General features: G+C 35.4%; 3 protein-coding genes across 6 annotated transcripts; 2 read left to right on the top strand and 1 right to left on the bottom strand.

Annotated features, from left to right (window-relative positions):
• Window positions 1–493: 493 nt before the first annotated feature.
• Window positions 494–2,338, top strand: LOC108845317 (F-box protein SKIP19-like). Of its 2 annotated transcripts, none has more exons than XM_018618547.2 (3): window positions 494–641; window positions 1,093–1,279; window positions 1,700–2,338. In XM_018618547.2, exons 1-3 carry the CDS (start codon window positions 494–496, stop codon window positions 2,313–2,315), a joined length of 951 nt encoding a protein of 316 aa, XP_018474049.1. In that variant the 3' UTR covers window positions 2,316–2,338. The 2 variants fall into 2 exon arrangements, with proteins under 2 accessions (XP_018474049.1, XP_056855934.1); XM_056999954.1 differs by having other exon boundaries at window positions 1,093–1,285; window positions 1,706–2,338.
• A 395-nt stretch (window positions 2,339–2,733) lies between these two features.
• LOC108844312 (uncharacterized) lies at window positions 2,734–4,837 on the top strand. Of its 3 annotated transcripts, none has more exons than XM_018617542.2 (8): window positions 2,734–2,890; window positions 2,968–3,282; window positions 3,411–3,573; window positions 3,656–3,782; window positions 3,868–3,948; window positions 4,024–4,131; window positions 4,209–4,478; window positions 4,562–4,837. In XM_018617542.2, exons 2-8 carry the CDS (start codon window positions 2,985–2,987, stop codon window positions 4,658–4,660), a joined length of 1,146 nt encoding a protein of 381 aa, XP_018473044.1. In that variant the 5' UTR covers window positions 2,734–2,890; window positions 2,968–2,984; the 3' UTR covers window positions 4,661–4,837. The 3 variants fall into 3 exon arrangements, with proteins under 3 accessions (XP_018473044.1, XP_056855935.1, XP_056855936.1); XM_056999955.1 differs by having other exon boundaries at window positions 2,742–2,874; XM_056999956.1 differs by having other exon boundaries at window positions 2,747–2,890; window positions 2,977–3,282.
• Window positions 4,838–8,953: 4,116 nt separating this feature from the next.
• Window positions 8,954–11,658, bottom strand: LOC108844445 (alanine--glyoxylate aminotransferase 2 homolog 2, mitochondrial). The gene is made up of 8 exons (XM_018617705.2): window positions 11,346–11,658; window positions 10,603–10,833; window positions 10,336–10,506; window positions 10,087–10,230; window positions 9,826–10,002; window positions 9,520–9,745; window positions 9,333–9,446; window positions 8,954–9,250 (listed from the first exon to the last, which is right to left on the bottom strand). Exons 1-8 carry the CDS (start codon window positions 11,580–11,582, stop codon window positions 9,120–9,122), a joined length of 1,431 nt encoding a protein of 476 aa, XP_018473207.1. The 5' UTR covers window positions 11,583–11,658; the 3' UTR covers window positions 8,954–9,119.
• Between the last annotated feature and the right edge of the window lie 4,218 nt (window positions 11,659–15,876).

Below are 15,876 nucleotides of genomic sequence, written 5' to 3'. Positions count from 1 at the left end.
TCTGAAGAGCGAATAACAGGCTATTACCAGTAAAGCCCGCCTCCATCATCACCTGAAGACCTGTTCTTCTTCTCTCTTGGGTGATCCATCACTGTCTCATGAACGTCCACCATAATCGGACACGTGAAGTCTCTTTTGGATCATGTGGCTTTCTCAATAACACACAAACTTCAACAAAAACGTTGAGTCACATAAGCCATGCAAGTATCGAAAGACAAAGCTTTTTCTAAATATCGGGAAAACATGCACGGTTTGATGTATCACTGTATCAGTGTGTCCTTTTAACCTTTTCAGAAGATTTGAGCGAGCAACTGCGTAACTCGCGAGACTAGTACGACGACGACGTGCATAATGGGTACAGATGATTTAATTAAGGCCTAGGCCCAGCCTTTAAAAGGTGTGGCCCACATAAGTTTTTAGAACTTCTCTACGCTTTTAAGTGGTATTTCTCACTATTTCTACATTTTGCGATTGTACAAGAATGGCGGAAAGAATGGCCTCTTCGTCTTCTTCTCCTAGTTCGACGATGAAGGAAGGAGAATACGTAAACTGGTTAGAGCTTCCACCTGAACTGACCTCATCGATTCTTATCCGGCTCGGCGCGATTGAGATAGTGGATAACGCTCAGGAAGTGTGCAGATCGTGGTATTGATGAGAAACATCCCACATCGGAAATATAAGAAATAATCTACTACTATATAAAGGGTTAGGGCCAATCCACTAATTGCCAATTGGTTTTAAGTTGGAAGCCCATAATTAACCCAAATCTTATATGGTATCAGAGCGATAAGATCCTTTGACATAATTTACTACAACTACTACTACACCGATGTTGGGCCCTCTGTGGATGTTATTCCCACATTGTCCACGCACTACAACTACTATACACTGATGTTGCGCCCTCTGTGGATGTTATTCCCACATTGTTTACGCTTCAGACCTAGATGTCTGAGCGTGAGGGAGGGTATTGATGAGAAACATCCCACATCGGAAATATAAGAATTATTCTACTACTATATAAAGAGTTAGGACCAATCCACTAATTACCAATTGGTTTTAAGTTGGAAGCCCATAAATAACCCGAATCTAACACGTGGCGTCGCCTCTGTAAAGACCCTTCGATGTGGCGCAGAATTGTCATACATAACACCGGAGAATTCGGAGACCCGTACTACGAGAGATTGTGCCGGCACACTGTTGATCGTAGCCAGGGAGGCTTGGTTGAGATCGAGTTCTCCTACTTCGGTTCTGATTCCCTCCTCAGTTACATTGCCGACAGGTCCCAGTCTCTCTCTCTTCCTGTGACTCTAAACCTCATGTTGCTTTTATTCAAATGTTGAAGAGGATTATTGTTTATGCTGACGTGTACATCAATTTTTTAAAAGTTTAGACCGATTTTTTTTTTTAAAATATCTATTTAGAAAATATATTGTTTTACTTTTATTCAATTAGGATAATTTTAAATCGTTGTTTAGAGAAATGGGTTTACTTTGATTTTAGTCATGTTTTGCTAAATCTATGTTTAGAATTAGAACAGAGTTAGCTTCAGGTATATAGTTGATTTTTTGAATCGTTGTTTAGAGAAAACATCCACTTGATTTGTTATGTTTCTTAGGCCTTAATATGTTAGCGTTATGTTATTGAGATGCTAGGACGAAATGTTTTGTAATCATGTTTCCTTCTTCTCAACTATTTGTAGTTCAAGTAAACTGAGAAGCCTTAAAGTTGCAATGGGCTATAAAATAACAAGCGAGGGACTTATGCACGCAGTTTCGAAGCTTCCGCTGCTCGAAGAACTCGAGGTTTCATACTGCCCTTTATCAGGAGAGGCTGAGGCTCTGAAAGTTATAGGCCAGTCTTGTCCGAATCTGAAGACCTTGAAGAAAAACTGCGTGGGTTACAGGCGTCCCCGAGATGAGAGCGATGATGTTGCTCTAGCAATCGCTGAAACGATGCCCGGACTTTGCTACCTCCAGCTTTTCGGGGATAGTTTAACAGAAGCTGGCTTAAACGCCATCCTCAGCGCTTGTCCTAACCTGGAACATCTTGATCTGCGTCAGTGTTTCAACGTTAACTTCGTTGGCGATCTGGAGAAGCGGTGTTTTGAGAGGATCAAAGTTGTGAGACCCCCTAATGACTCGGTTCGTGATTACCCGTTCGATGCAACGGTTAATGATGACGTGTGTTCATCCGATGATGACTACTCTGATGTTGATATAATGTCGGAAGATGAGTTTTATTATGACCTCTCAGAAGATGCTAGTGACTCTTCTGACTTTGACCCCTACGAAGATTATGATGATCTGCTTTATTAGTTTCGCAAACCTTTTCAAACTCCTTCACGACCTCTTTTATGCATTTTGGACTGTGTGTGTCCTAGGGTAATGTGTGTGACCTCTAGTAATATTTGTCTATTTGCCTTATGTCTTATCTTTTTTTTTTGTCACGAAAGCCATATGTCTATCTAGAATATCCAAACTCTAAAAATGTGTCAGATTATGTGATAGTTTCATCTTCCTTTTGACTTAAAATGTTGAATATGTTCTGCTTTTTTTTTTGAAACACTTTTTTTTTGAAACACTAATATGTTCTGTTTATATGCAGTAATAATTCTCCTAAAATGTACTTAAGCTTGTTCAGTTTCGTGAGTGACATATGTACTATGAGTTGTACAAAATAAAAAAAAAAAAGAAAAGAAAAAGTGACATATGTACTATGATGGCCTCCTATCGAAACCAAACACAATTTGGTATTAAAGTTTTGAAGAAACCGAAGAGTCAATTGAAAGATAAAAAGAAGGGAGCGAAGAGTCTCTTAGACTTCACTGTTTTCCTTTAAAGATCTTTCTGCCGGAACTTGGAACTCCAAAAGACAGTTGAGTCAACAAAAGGTTTCTCCTCTCCTTATGTGATCTTCTCTCTGAGCCGATGAATAGTTGTTCTTGATAATCGTCTTTTTCTTCCCTAGGAATTTCAGGTTCAGACATGTCTTATATTCCACCACACAAGCGTCACTCGAAGGATCCGGACAGGCCTTACCCTGTTCCTGATTCTCTAGCTACAAAATTTAAGAAGAACCTCCACTTCAACGGTAGTTACAGTGACAAACGCGACCGAGTCCTATACTCAGGAGATTCCATCACAAAATGGTTTCTGATTGGCTCCAATGGAATTGAAGATGAGATTCCTCCATCTGCTAAACTTGTTCCCTTGTCCTCTGATTCTGTCCTATGCAAAAAAGGAAAAAAGCCTTCAATACTGATGAACATCAGTGACCATAATGGTAAGTGACTGTGTTTGTTAGTTTCTTGAAGTATTCGGCTATCTATTTTACAACAAAAATAACAAATACTAGTGACTATTTGCCAAAAGAAGCAGTTTTTAATGGGGCGTTTTATATGAATATTGCAGAGAGAGAAGAAGAAGAAGAAGAGAGAACTAGGTGGCTGTTAATAGCAGAAAAAGTCCAGGAGGATCTTGTTTTGGCATATGAGCGAGCTAAGACTGCAATGGATGGAGGTAATCAACATGTATTGAGATTGGTTGCTAGCTTTGGTAAAAACTTCTTCTATGGGTAAGTGTTCTGAATCTTACACTGTCTTTGCTAACAGAAGTTCACTTTTTATCTACCTCTAATACATAAAACATTGAACCAGGCAAACACCCTCGAATAAGATCTTCTCTACTGATGTCCCAACTTCTTACTTACACCACATCAAGTCTCAGCTTGTGCCAAGACATGGATTCTGCATAGACTTGGAAAAGGAAAGATACACCGTGAAGGTACTTGTTTTGTTTTCTTAGAAACCTATCCTGTGGAGAATGTCATATGAAGTATGTTTTGTTGTGTCATGGCTTTTATTCTCAGGTATCACACTATACTCGTCCCAATGAAACCATTAGCTGTAAGTGTACTGTTAAGGAAGATGGGCGGCTCAGTTTGTACAAGGCAAGTCTCTAGTTATTTGTGTATATAAACTAATAACTTCATTTCGGCTCAGCTTGTGTCTTGTTTTTGGCACAGATCGAACTTAAACTTGTAAGACATTTGGTTGTCGATGTATCTTGCATTGATAAGAATCTTGACATGAGGCTAATGCTAGCTGCCAAAAGGAAAATCACTTCTCTCACTGTAAGTTAATATTTTACATAAGGATTAAATTTTTTTTCGGTTGGACTTATCTTTTGTGATGTTTCTATGATGAGCAGGAGAAAGAGATAAGTGACATCAAAGGGCTGCTTGATTCAGCTAGAGTTGATCCAAATGTGAAAGGTGGTTTAAGGTGGCCGTTTGGTAAATCTTCATCTGGGAATGGATACAGTGTCTTTGAATCTTGTCATGTTAAAGCTACAGTCTACAAGAACAAAACTCTAAGGCTTAGGGTCAGAGAGACTGATAGATTCAATGAGAGCATTGGAACTGGGGAAGTCAAGAGGGAGGTGATGCTGATGCTCAAAGACATGAACACTAAGTTACAGGTACATTATTGTTGCTCTCTTGTGTCTTTGAAACTCTACTGGAAGGTGAAGCTTATTGTGTTTGTTATCATTTTGGTCCGCAGGAGCAGAACATTGACAGGGGTTGTGTTTTGGAAATGCTCAGAGATGTTCTTGGAACCTTGTGTGACTTCTTGCGTTGTGAAGCCTATCATCTTACATGATAAAGAACGATATGATGTTGATGGTGCTGTTGAATTTCTCACTATCTTTTCGATTCTGTTGAGCTTTTGGTACTATATATGTGTTTTTCAAAGTTTCTGTGTGGGTTGTGAAAGATTAAAATGTTGCGTGTTGTCCAAAAACGAATAGAACTTGTGCTATTGCATTTCTCTTTTGCATTCAGCTGCTTTTTTTTTTCTTACTTATACAACTCAAAAAACAGGCGGCAAGTTGGCCTTCTGGTTGAACGTTCGATACAATTCTGTAGAAGCTGTTCTCTCCAAATGTCCCGACTTCTATTTGCAAGTTGCAACATATAATGACAGGTTGTACCAAAAACTACCAAGCCATAGATTCTCTATTGACTGTGACTTGGAAAAGGAGACACACTAATGCAACCGAATAGGTTCAAGATATTTTTATCTGAAAAGTTCAACGAATGAGTCTCTAGTTTTCTACCCAACTTTGACCAGAATACCCAAATGTCCCTTATTAGATTTTACGTCCACCCTTCGAAAATTTAGACTTGTTTAGTAATACAAAAAATCTAAAATAGACCATACTTATCCAAATAATAAAACTAATTTTAATTGGTTTTGTCTAAGTTAGAAAATAATTGGTAGGTGTAACAATTTTTATTTACCAAAAACATTTTTAAAGAAAAATATAGTATATGCAAAACTGATTATATGACAATTAACACAGAAGATATATTAGGGCGTTTTACCAAAAAAAAAAAGTATATTAGAGGGGAGAGGCTGGTAAAAAAGAATATATATATTAAGGGGAGGGGAAGAGAAGCAATCTCAAATTTTTATAGTGTCGTGTTCAGAAAGAAATCTTGAACCTAAAAATTCTGATAATGGAAGAGGAAAAAAGTAAACTTGTGCTTCCAGAGGAAGCGATTGTGAAAATCTTCGTGGCTAGATTATCATTGAGGTCTTACCAATTCTATAGGCTCTAGGATCATGCGTTACAACAATCCAGTTAGAAAAGCATCGGTCTTGAACACCGCTGATGGATTGGTACTGCTTTATACAGAAATCCTAGAAGGAGCTCCTATGTATCATGTCGGAAACCCTTTGCTTCAACAGTGGGCTCGGCTTTCATCTTGATTGTTTTCAAAGAAAAAAATAATCTTGACTTTTGTCATTTTCTATATTTGTGTGTTTATGAATGTTCTTTCAGTTTTTTATTCTTTATAATGATTAACAAGTTTTGAATCTGAATGTATGTACATTTTCTAAGGACTACAAAGTATACAGTACTTTGACATTTGGAAAACAAATCCCTCCTGGTTAGAATCAAATCTATGATCCATTTTTTTTCTTTTCAGTTCGTGTTCTTGTATGACACCATATTATAAGAGATTTTTATCCACCTTCTTTAAATTATAAGAGATTGATTAGTTAAAATAGCTTTAGGTGATATGTTATAATATTATCTGTTTAAGGACCTAGCAAACTTTTTTTAACTTTAGGCTTGGCTCATGTTCTTCATAATAATACCATCAAAGATTCATTTTTTACATTTATCTGCCTTACAAAAACTTGACACCTTAGAATTGTGTATATATATATATGTATATAATGTACTTCACGTTATTTCAGAAGAGGTTTATGAGGATGTGGCGATTTTAGAGGAGAAAAAGCAAAGAAGTGAATTGTCATATATATAAAAACTATATATTTCTCATTTTCAAATGCACTAACTTTGATCAAGTCATTTCCAAAACGATATTTATATGATTTCATAGTATTGTAAGGTTTCTCTGTTAAGAATTACACTATTGGTTTTAACTTTGATTTGGAAGTGGTTTTGGAAAAGGTTAAGGAGTAGTTGATGTTTTTGGAGGAGGTTTTTGAGGAAGTGATGTTTTTGGAGGAGGAGTTGATGTTTTTGGAGGAGGTTTAGGAGGAGGAGGAGATGCACATGATGGAGCTGAGTTGGATGATATGGAGAAGTAAGAAAACATGTAGCTATTCTCTGACATGGTTTTAAACAATACTCTCATTTACTAAGGAAATATATTTAATAAAGCAATATGCAAATTTGATACTGTTTTTGATTTTAGGTATAAATGATAGAGAAAATGGATTCTATATACATAAAAAAAAGAAATTAAGTTTATACCGGCCCATAACAAGAACTTGGTTATAATATTTTGAATATGTTATATAATAAACACACATTTTACGTTTGAGTATTCTCAACGGTTGATTACATATACTTTTTTTGTTTTTCTCTTATTTTGTTTGATAGGTATCTTTCTTATTAAATATAAGCCACTCAAATACACTATTAATTAAAACATATATTTATTTTTCTACATATGCTATAATTTAATATTTTAAACAAAATATATTTCTCATAAAAATTATATTTTTTCCTTTTTATAATTTTTTGTCGTGTCCTTTTTTTGTCATCGACTTGTATAGACTCATGTGGACTATGTAAACCAAACGGGTAGCTCTGCATCTATATAGAAATCCTAGAATACTATATTTTTGTCGTATTCTTTTCTATAAAGAAATCATATTGTTTGACGGTGTGTTTAAACTTTGATTCAATGTTAAATTAAATCAAAATTTACTATGCTATTGCTACAAACTCGAAACTGATATGTATAAACTGATATGGTATTGCTACACTATTGTTTTTAACTTTTATTTGGAGTTGGTTTTGGAGGAGGTTTAGGAGAGGTATGTTTTGGGAGGAGGTTTTTGAGGAGGTGATGTTTTTGGACGAGGAGTAGATTTTTTTGGAGCAGGTTTAGAAGGATGTGATTTTGGAGGAGGATGTGGTTGTGTGGTGGTGGTGTTGGTGGTGGAGGTGCACATGATGGGGCTAGTGTGGATGATATGGGAGAAGTAATCGATGGTGAATTGGTTTGATACATGCGTATTATTTGCACCATCAACATACATCTCTTGGATTGTGAAATTTTTTTTCTGTACATTGTTCATCAAGCGTTATCATGTTTTTAAATATGAAGAAAATGTAATGATATTATTTGTCAATGAGAATCATTCAGTCTTTGATTATATATGAACTTCAACACTAGTAAAGCGCTGGTTATCTGTATAGCTTCACAAATGAAACCAGCAACGTGTTCTGTAGTGTCATATCGTATGAGATCTTGCACATCTCTTACATGGTTTGAGCAGTAGCCTCCATTGCTGCAGTGGCCTTCCCATGATACCCATTCCAAATCGAACCAATATCTTGACATCTAACAGACATGGAAATTTCATTCTCCAATGTGGCTTCATGGAGTTCTAGTACATATAACATCCACAAGTGTTGCCAAATGCACATGAGTGTTCCTTGGGGATCTCAGAAATTGAGCTTAAAGCAAGAATCAACGCCAGCAACTGCATTAGCAGTGTAACTCGATCGGTTTCAGCATCAAGATTACCCTCTGAGTTTGTCTCAACATAATTTTCAGCGAGAGGTACCTGTTCACTTTGACTATCAAAAAGCACTTGAGGACACGTGCCTGAGTTTTACTAAATTTGAAGAATGATCAACCATACATTTCTTGTCAATGGCGTGTACCGTATCTGCTTGCTTCAGAAATTGAACTAATTGACAGAGTATCAGAAGGGAAGTTAGAGTTTTTAACATCAAAAGAAGTACCAGATCTTGAAGAACCAATTGGATCCACCTTGCTTCCATCATTGTCTCCGCTAATCAGAGCATGTCTAACCACTTCTGAAGATGGTTCAAGGACTTCTAGTGTTTAAGATTGAACACTCAGTGAGAGACTACCCTTGGACTGGAACATGAATCATTTGAAATAAACTATGTCGGCTATCTGACTGATTCCTGCACCAATTCTTCATCTTCTAATGCACTGGTTGCACAAGTTGTCTGTACTTTAACTGACTGTTCGATAATCAAACTCTCTAAAAGGTTTAGATTATTCACTGGTGAAGAATCTATGCGTTTTTCATCAAGAACACTCTTACAGGGAGATTTGGTTTCTGTGTCTCGGTCACGTTGATCCAGAGATGTCATGGGACTTAAAGATAAACTACTTACCAGGTCATTATGTTCCAGTGGGGTTTTCTGAATTTTATTTTCTGCTGTTAGTGTCCCGTTAGACCCCACAGCTGTATCATGCCAAATCAGCTGTATCATGCCAAATCTCCCAGCTCAAGAAGACGATTTAGAAGTATTAGTCAATATCTAAGGCAGAGAACCTATCAAACTAAACCATGACAGGCTAACAACAGTCTGGTTGACATCATCACTGGAAATGTCACCGTGATAATCGGACACAGCTCGTAAAATATAAGAAAAATACGTTTTTCATTAAGAAAACAGAGTGATTGAGAAGCAACGAGATGTTGGCTCATCAATCATTTTTGGTTGTTTGAAGCAAAGTTACAAGCATAATTATACCACAACTTATTAATCTCCCACAAAGAGACATTTTATACTTTTCTTTTGTTTCCTTCACATCTTGGAGATTGAGTAGTCCATCGCTTCCACGAGATAATCTGCGTCTTCCTTAGTGAAGCAGAGAGGTGGTGTGATTCTAAACACGTTTCCAAAATAGCCTCCTTTTCCAACCAACACACCCAACTCTGTAACAACATTCATTACACAGACATGTTAGTCTAGTTTCAAGAGCTGAGACTAGTAGAAAAGAAGCAAAAACCAACAAACCTTTCATTTGATCCATGATGTGCAGAGTCTCGGCCGTTGCAGGAGTCTTGAGCTTGCGATCACTTACAAGCTCTACTCCAAGCATCAGTCCTCTTCCACGTACATCCCCAATAACTACATTAGAGAAGCATCAACACACTGAGCAAGTTCAAGAGGACACATTAGAGAGAGGGAGAGAGAGATTTACTTTCATGTTTCTCTTTCAGCTGATTGAGTTTTCCTTTGAGGTAAGATCCGACCATTGATGCATTCTCCTGAAGCTTCTCTTTCTCAATCACATTCAGAACAGCGAGACCTGCAGTAGTAGACACAGCATTCCCACCAAATGTGTTGAAGTAGCACCGGCGTGTCAACACTCCTGCTATCTCCGGAGTTGTCACAACCGCTCCCAAAGGAAACCCATTCCCAATTCCCTGTTTACACATATCATCAAAGAAGAGACAAGTCAATATTTGTTGCTTCTTTCAGGACTGTAGAGGCGCACTCAACTAACCTTTGCCATGGTTACTATGTCAGGGACAACATTGTGAGCCTCAAATCCCCAGAAGTTTCCAGTGCGAGCGAATCCAGACTGTACTTCATCAGCAATGAACAATCCTCCAGCCTTCTTCACAATGTCGTAAGCTGCTGACAAATAGCCTGGAGCTAGTTCCACAATCCCTCCAACTCCCTATTCTCACATTCGCAGCAATATTATTGTCAATAACATTCATTCAGACTCTGATTATAATATAAAATTTCAACACTTGGTTACCTGTATAGCTTCACAGATGAAACCAGCAATGTGTCCGGTAGTGCCATATTGGATGAGATCTTGCACATCTCTTGCATACTTCTCTCCATCAGAACCAAACACACCTCTATATGGGTCCGGGTTTAAAGCGTGATGAGTTCCAGTCTTCAAGGAACAAAAGAAGAAAAAAAACAAATATCACAACACAGATCAACATTGTATCTCATCATAGTTTAAGGAAAAAAAACGGTTTAACAAAGTCTCTAGTACCTGAACAACGTTGAACTTCCACAAACTTTGAGCAGTAGCCCCCATTGTTCCAGCCGCATTCCCGTGATACCCGTTTCGAATCGAAACAATGTCTTGACATCCAGTATACAGCTTAGCCATCATAAGCGCCAATTCATTGGCCTCCGTCCCTGAGTTGGTGAAGAACACCACCTATTCCAATCAACCAAACCCCATAAAGCAAATCAAATTTGGTTCATAAAACGCACAACACAAGAAAAGCAGAACATGCAATGGTTCTTGTATTACCTTGAGATCACCAGGGAGTTTGGAAGCGAGAGCTTCAGAGAACTCAGCAATGGCATGGTTAAGGTACATAACCGTAGGATGCTGAAGTCGCTTGATCTGATTGATAACAGGCTCAACCACATCAGGGTGACAATGTCCACAATTCACAACTGCGATTCCAGCAAAGGCGTCCAAGTATCTCCTACCACTCTCATCGAATAGATACTGCATCTTCCCATCCACAATGTTCAGCTGCAACAATTCACAAGTAAAAATAAATAGAAATTCAATTTTTTAATCAAAATTCAAGCTAATTCAATTTGCAAAATCCTACACATGCAGAGCGGTCATGAAATTTTGGATATTAACATTTTTTTGTATTTATCTTAATAATTCATTCTTTTAATTTTTTTCTTCCAAAATGAATGTTTCATTCGGCTATGCATGAGACCAGACAGGCATGGCTAAAGTTTCATTCGGCTATGCATGAGACCGGACATGGAAAGTGTTTTACATAAAACGGGACATGGCCAATGCTACGGATAAGACCGGACATGGCCACGTGACATTGATTGAAAACAAATAATAATAAAACAAAAAAGAGATTCAACAAAAATTTATAATTATATTTAATAGATTCCATCATTGGCCACAGAATATTCGGATGATGATCAAATCAGGAGATTCATAACCAAATCGATCCAAAAAAATAAAAACGAAATCAATCGAGAAAAAAATTAGCGATTACGATCAAAAACGTTTACCGGCTTTCTGAAGAGGACAGGCATGGAAGGGCTGAGGAACTCCTTCCTTTTGTTAAGGATTTCATCGGCGGAGGGGCCGGAGTACGGCGGCGGGGTGTAATCGAACGGCGGAAGCCTCGCTAGAAACTCGTTGGAGTCCTTGACGGAAGCCGTCTGAGACGTCGATGAGATGCATCGCCGCAGGAGGGAGGAGGAAACGTTCTGGAGCGATCTTTTCGCCGTGAATCTCTGCATCATTTTTGATTTTATCTCTCTCTGTTTTGGCAGAGGACTGCTTCGATGTCGATGGTTACAATGATGATGAGAAGAGAGAGAGATGATGTTGATATTATATAGAGAGAGATTTGATGACGAGGCTTGACGCCATTGGATCAATGCTGACGTGTCGTAGGTGTATGTAGTCACGGAACCTGATTTGACAGGTTGGTTGGTCCCTGAGACGTTTTATCTTTTTATTTAGGGAAATTTGGATGCATATACATAGTAGGATTTAAACCAAGTCTTTAACCATAAGATCAATTAGGCTATGATATTTATGCATTATTTGTCATATTACCCTTTCTCACTTCCACCTCTCTTTTTTAATTTCACTTTACAAGTTTAAATAATTATAATTTGAATTTGTTATATACTTATTAAAAATATAGATTTTTTTTTTGTATATGACATGTTTTAAATGTTGTAAAACTGACATATATTTGTAAACTGCTCTAATTTTTTTTATAATCCCTATCTCCAGATCATACGTCATATGTTCTATACTATTTTAAATTACAGTATAGTGTGATAAATTTCTTTTTCTGTTCTTTGTAATTTATATCTCATTCTCTGCCTCTTGATTCTTCTTACTCACTAATTGACCAGTTACACTGTTTTATTCTCTAACACTGTTTCCATTCATCATCTCTCTCTAAAGAAATTTTAAAGAATTTCATATATACAAATTTTGTGGGTGTTAGAGTATTCCATACCATAATATGTATAGTATAGTCACGTAATGGATAAAATTTTGGGTTTAGAGTTTATGATTAGGATTTGGGTTTAGAGTATATGGTTTGGGTATATGGTTTGGGTTTAGGGTATATGGTTTGGGTTTATGGTTCATAGTTTGGGTTTAGGGTTTATGGTTTAGGGTTTGGGTTTAGGGTATATGATTTGGGTTTAGGGTTTGGGTTTAGAATTTTAGATTTAGGTTTAGGGTATATGGATTTGTGTTTGTTTATTTGTCTTTGCCTATACTATATGATTTGGGTTTAGGGTTTTTCTCTCTCTCTCTCTCTCTCTCTCTCTCTCTTTCTCTCTCTCTCTCTCTCAATTTATCATACTATACTGTATTTTAAATTACAGTATAGTATGATACATTTTTTTTTTTTGCACTTTGTATCTCCATTTCTGCTTCCTAATTCTTCTTACTCACTACTTGATCAGTTACATTGTTTTGTTCTCCAACACCGTCGCCACTCATCAACTCTCTCTCTAAAGAAATTTTAGAGAATTTCCTATATACAAAGTTTGTGGGTGTGTCGAGTTTTCCATACCATAATATGTATAACATAGTCACGTAATGGATAATGGTTTGGATTTAGAGTTTAGGATTTAGGATTAGGGTTTGGGTTTAGGGTATATGGTTTGAATATATAGTTTGGGTTTAGAATTTGTGTTTAGAGTATATAATTTGGGTTTATGGTTCAGAATTTGGGTTTAGGATTTATGGTTTAGGGTATATGGTTTGGGTTTGGGTTTATGGTATATGGTTTGGGTTTAGGGTTTAGGGTTTAGGTTTAGGTTTAGGGTTTAGGATTTGGGTTTACGGTTTGGGGTTTAGGATTTACATTTATGTTTGGAATAATCTATTCTATATCTATGTTATATATAGAATAGTATATAGTTCGGCGTTTGAAATACACACACTCACTCTTACACTCACTCTCTATAAAGAATCATAATGTCTTATTATGGTATAAATTGACACAATTTTCCTTGCATAGCTATATTCTTAATTGTCAGAGACCATATGAATATTGAGCAAATTGATCTTTTTATTTAATTACGGAATTCTCTCATGTTTTCATGACTCAGTTGAAAATTAATAGAATTAACCTTTTCTATTGGAGTTAAAAAACAATTTTCATTTAAAAAAAATTAACAGATTAATCGAATTTTTTTTATTCTAGATTTATGTATAAACCGAAATTTTAAGTGATGAAAACTAAACTTTGAACTCCCTAACAATTTAATGGTAAATTCTCAGCAAAAGAGTATTATACAAATTCTAAAGTTTGGAAACTGAACAAATTCAAATATTTTCGAATTTGTAAGATTTTTTTCCTTGGTGTACACAGATTAATTTCTGTAAACTGACAGAAAATAAAGATTCTTCAAATAAGATTATTACTATCCAATGAATCATGAATGTATTGACTGACATAAAAGTCAAAAAAAAAATTCACTGATACAGTATTTAACAGTCTTTTTTCTATTTTTAACATTTTTGTTTGGTTAAAGATCTACTTCTATAATCAGTTTTGACTACTTAATTACTCTTCCATTCTATCTTATACAATAAAAATACGTATCATTTACCACATTTAACCATTTAAAAAAATTATATGAAAGAAAGTCTAAAATTTTAATGCAATTGTTTTGGTCACATCTTTTTAACAACTTTGATTCACATATCTAAACAGTAAATTTTCTTAAAACTATTAATATCTGAACTAAACAGTAAAAATAAAACGTTCAAAATAACCCACATCCCAACTCATTTTTCTCACGAGTCACGAGAAATACAAATAAATGTTTAATAGACACGTTGTTTCGTAAATAAACAGAACTAGATAGATCAAGTTGCATGTGTATAGTTAAAGAAAGCGATAAATCATAGTGTTCGAGTGTATTTGGTATAATACCAAAAAAAAAACAGTAATGCATTTGGTAAAATGTAATGTCTGTCATTCATTTCATGAGACTGAACATCTACGGTCCAAAAACAATACTATATAATTTGTTTATTCTTTTCGCGATAACTACAAAATTGAAATGGTTCTATATTCCCAAAGATAGGATAGGACACATAGTTGTCTAACCTTAGCATAAAGTTGTATAAAATACAAATATATGGAGGGACCATATGTGTATGGGGCACGTGCTCTGCGTAAGCTAGTGGAACCGCTCGTTTGTTTATTTGTTAGTCGAATGAACTCAATTAGTGGGGTTGGATTATGTGTTGCTTTAGTTTCAACGGTTGCGTCTGATTGTTTTGGTTCCACTGGATAAACAAATGCGTTTAATAAAGAGACTACGGCGTGAAATTAGTTTCTAAATTGTTTTTTTTGTCTGCCGTGTAAGCTAACACACTTAGACCAAAGAGCATGATGCTGTTCGTCTTATCTCTTTATCTTTATACTAACTCCGTAGCGTTAGATAAAGAGTGCGATTAATATAATATAATAGTATATAGTTTTGTTTTGTCTGTCAACAGTTTGTTTTTCACCGGGTTAATATCTAAACGGACAAAGTTTTGTTTTTGGTAAGTTTACAAAAAAAAAAAGTTTTGTTTTTGGTCTATGGCTGTATGATGAGGTGTCTGAATGAATAATGACACAACATAACATAAACAATAGTACACACTAGTATGTCATATTAGTTTGGCTGATAAATATTTTCAAAATTATTTCTCAATAGTTCTGAATGTTTAGTTGTTATTGCATATTATGTATAAATTACTAATGGATTGTAATGATAGGTTAGACAGTTTGGATATAAATGTGTGACATCTAAATATAAAATTTCATGAAAAAGAGGGAATATATTAGTTGGAAGTTGGAACTATGAAGGACATGAGAGGAAAAGGTGGGGAGTTGATAATGTACCAACCTCCAACCAAATCTGCTTACATCTTCTTCTTCTTTAGGCCAAACTGCTTACATCTATTTTACATCGGGCTTTTGAGTATATTCTTTTCTTTCGTTTTTAGCTTTTGTTTGTTTACTTGAATAAAACTAGTAATCTGAGATTTTTATTTTAGTTTGATTATGTTTGAGATTATATTATTAATAACATCTTCAAAAGACATTCTATAATTTTAAATATGAAGGATTTTTACTCTCTAGAAAAGAACTTCAAAATTTCAAATTTAAAATTCTGAGAAGTGAAACTCTATATTTAAAGTTTCACTACTCAAAACTTCAAATTTGAAGTTTCATATTTTTTTTTTGCATTTTGGTCCTTATAATTATACATCACATTTATAATTCCAAAATATTTTCTCGTTTATCAAATTATTCTTTAAAAAAAAATTATCTCATAAAAAATTCATTATTTTTTACAAATTTAATTTTTACACATAAGATTAAATAAAACTTTAAAATAAGATTTAAAATATTTTAAAACTATATTTAAACAACAAAAATACAAAAGAAACTTAACAACAAAAAACTTTTAAAAATTTACACGAAGACATAACTAGTACACAAATTTATATATTACAAAACACTAATAGTCAGGTGAATTTGATCTGGAACCTCCAAAA

This window comes from Raphanus sativus, unplaced genomic scaffold (assembly GCF_000801105.2).
Source record: "Raphanus sativus cultivar WK10039 unplaced genomic scaffold, ASM80110v3 Scaffold2203, whole genome shotgun sequence".
NCBI classification, from domain to species: Eukaryota; Viridiplantae; Streptophyta; class Magnoliopsida; order Brassicales; family Brassicaceae; genus Raphanus; species Raphanus sativus.
This window is presented reverse-complemented; position numbering and strand designations above follow the sequence as displayed.

Coding starts and splice junctions, on each gene's coding strand:
- LOC108844312 (XM_018617542.2), top strand. CDS start 2,985: ATGTCTTATATTCCACCACACAAGCGTCACTCGAAGGATCCGGACAGG. Junction 3,949..4,023: donor GGCGGCTCAGTTTGTACAAG/GCAAGTCTCTAG, acceptor TTTTTGGCACAG/ATCGAACTTAAACTTGTAAG. Junction 4,479..4,561: donor ACATGAACACTAAGTTACAG/GTACATTATTGT, acceptor TTTGGTCCGCAG/GAGCAGAACATTGACAGGGG.
- LOC108845317 (XM_018618547.2), top strand. CDS start 494: ATGGCCTCTTCGTCTTCTTCTCCTAGTTCGACGATGAAGGAAGGAGAA. Junction 642..1,092: donor CGCTCAGGAAGTGTGCAGAT/CGTGGTATTGAT, acceptor CCGAATCTAACA/CGTGGCGTCGCCTCTGTAAA. Junction 1,280..1,699: donor CTCAGTTACATTGCCGACAG/GTCCCAGTCTCT, acceptor AACTATTTGTAG/TTCAAGTAAACTGAGAAGCC.
- LOC108844445 (XM_018617705.2), bottom strand. CDS start 11,582: ATGATGCAGAGATTCACGGCGAAAAGATCGCTCCAGAACGTTTCCTCC. Junction 10,834..11,345: donor CTGTCCTCTTCAGAAAGCCG/GTAAACGTTTTT, acceptor GAATTGTTGCAG/CTGAACATTGTGGATGGGAA. Junction 9,251..9,332: donor CATCATGGATCAAATGAAAG/GTTTGTTGGTTT, acceptor ATGTTGTTACAG/AGTTGGGTGTGTTGGTTGGA.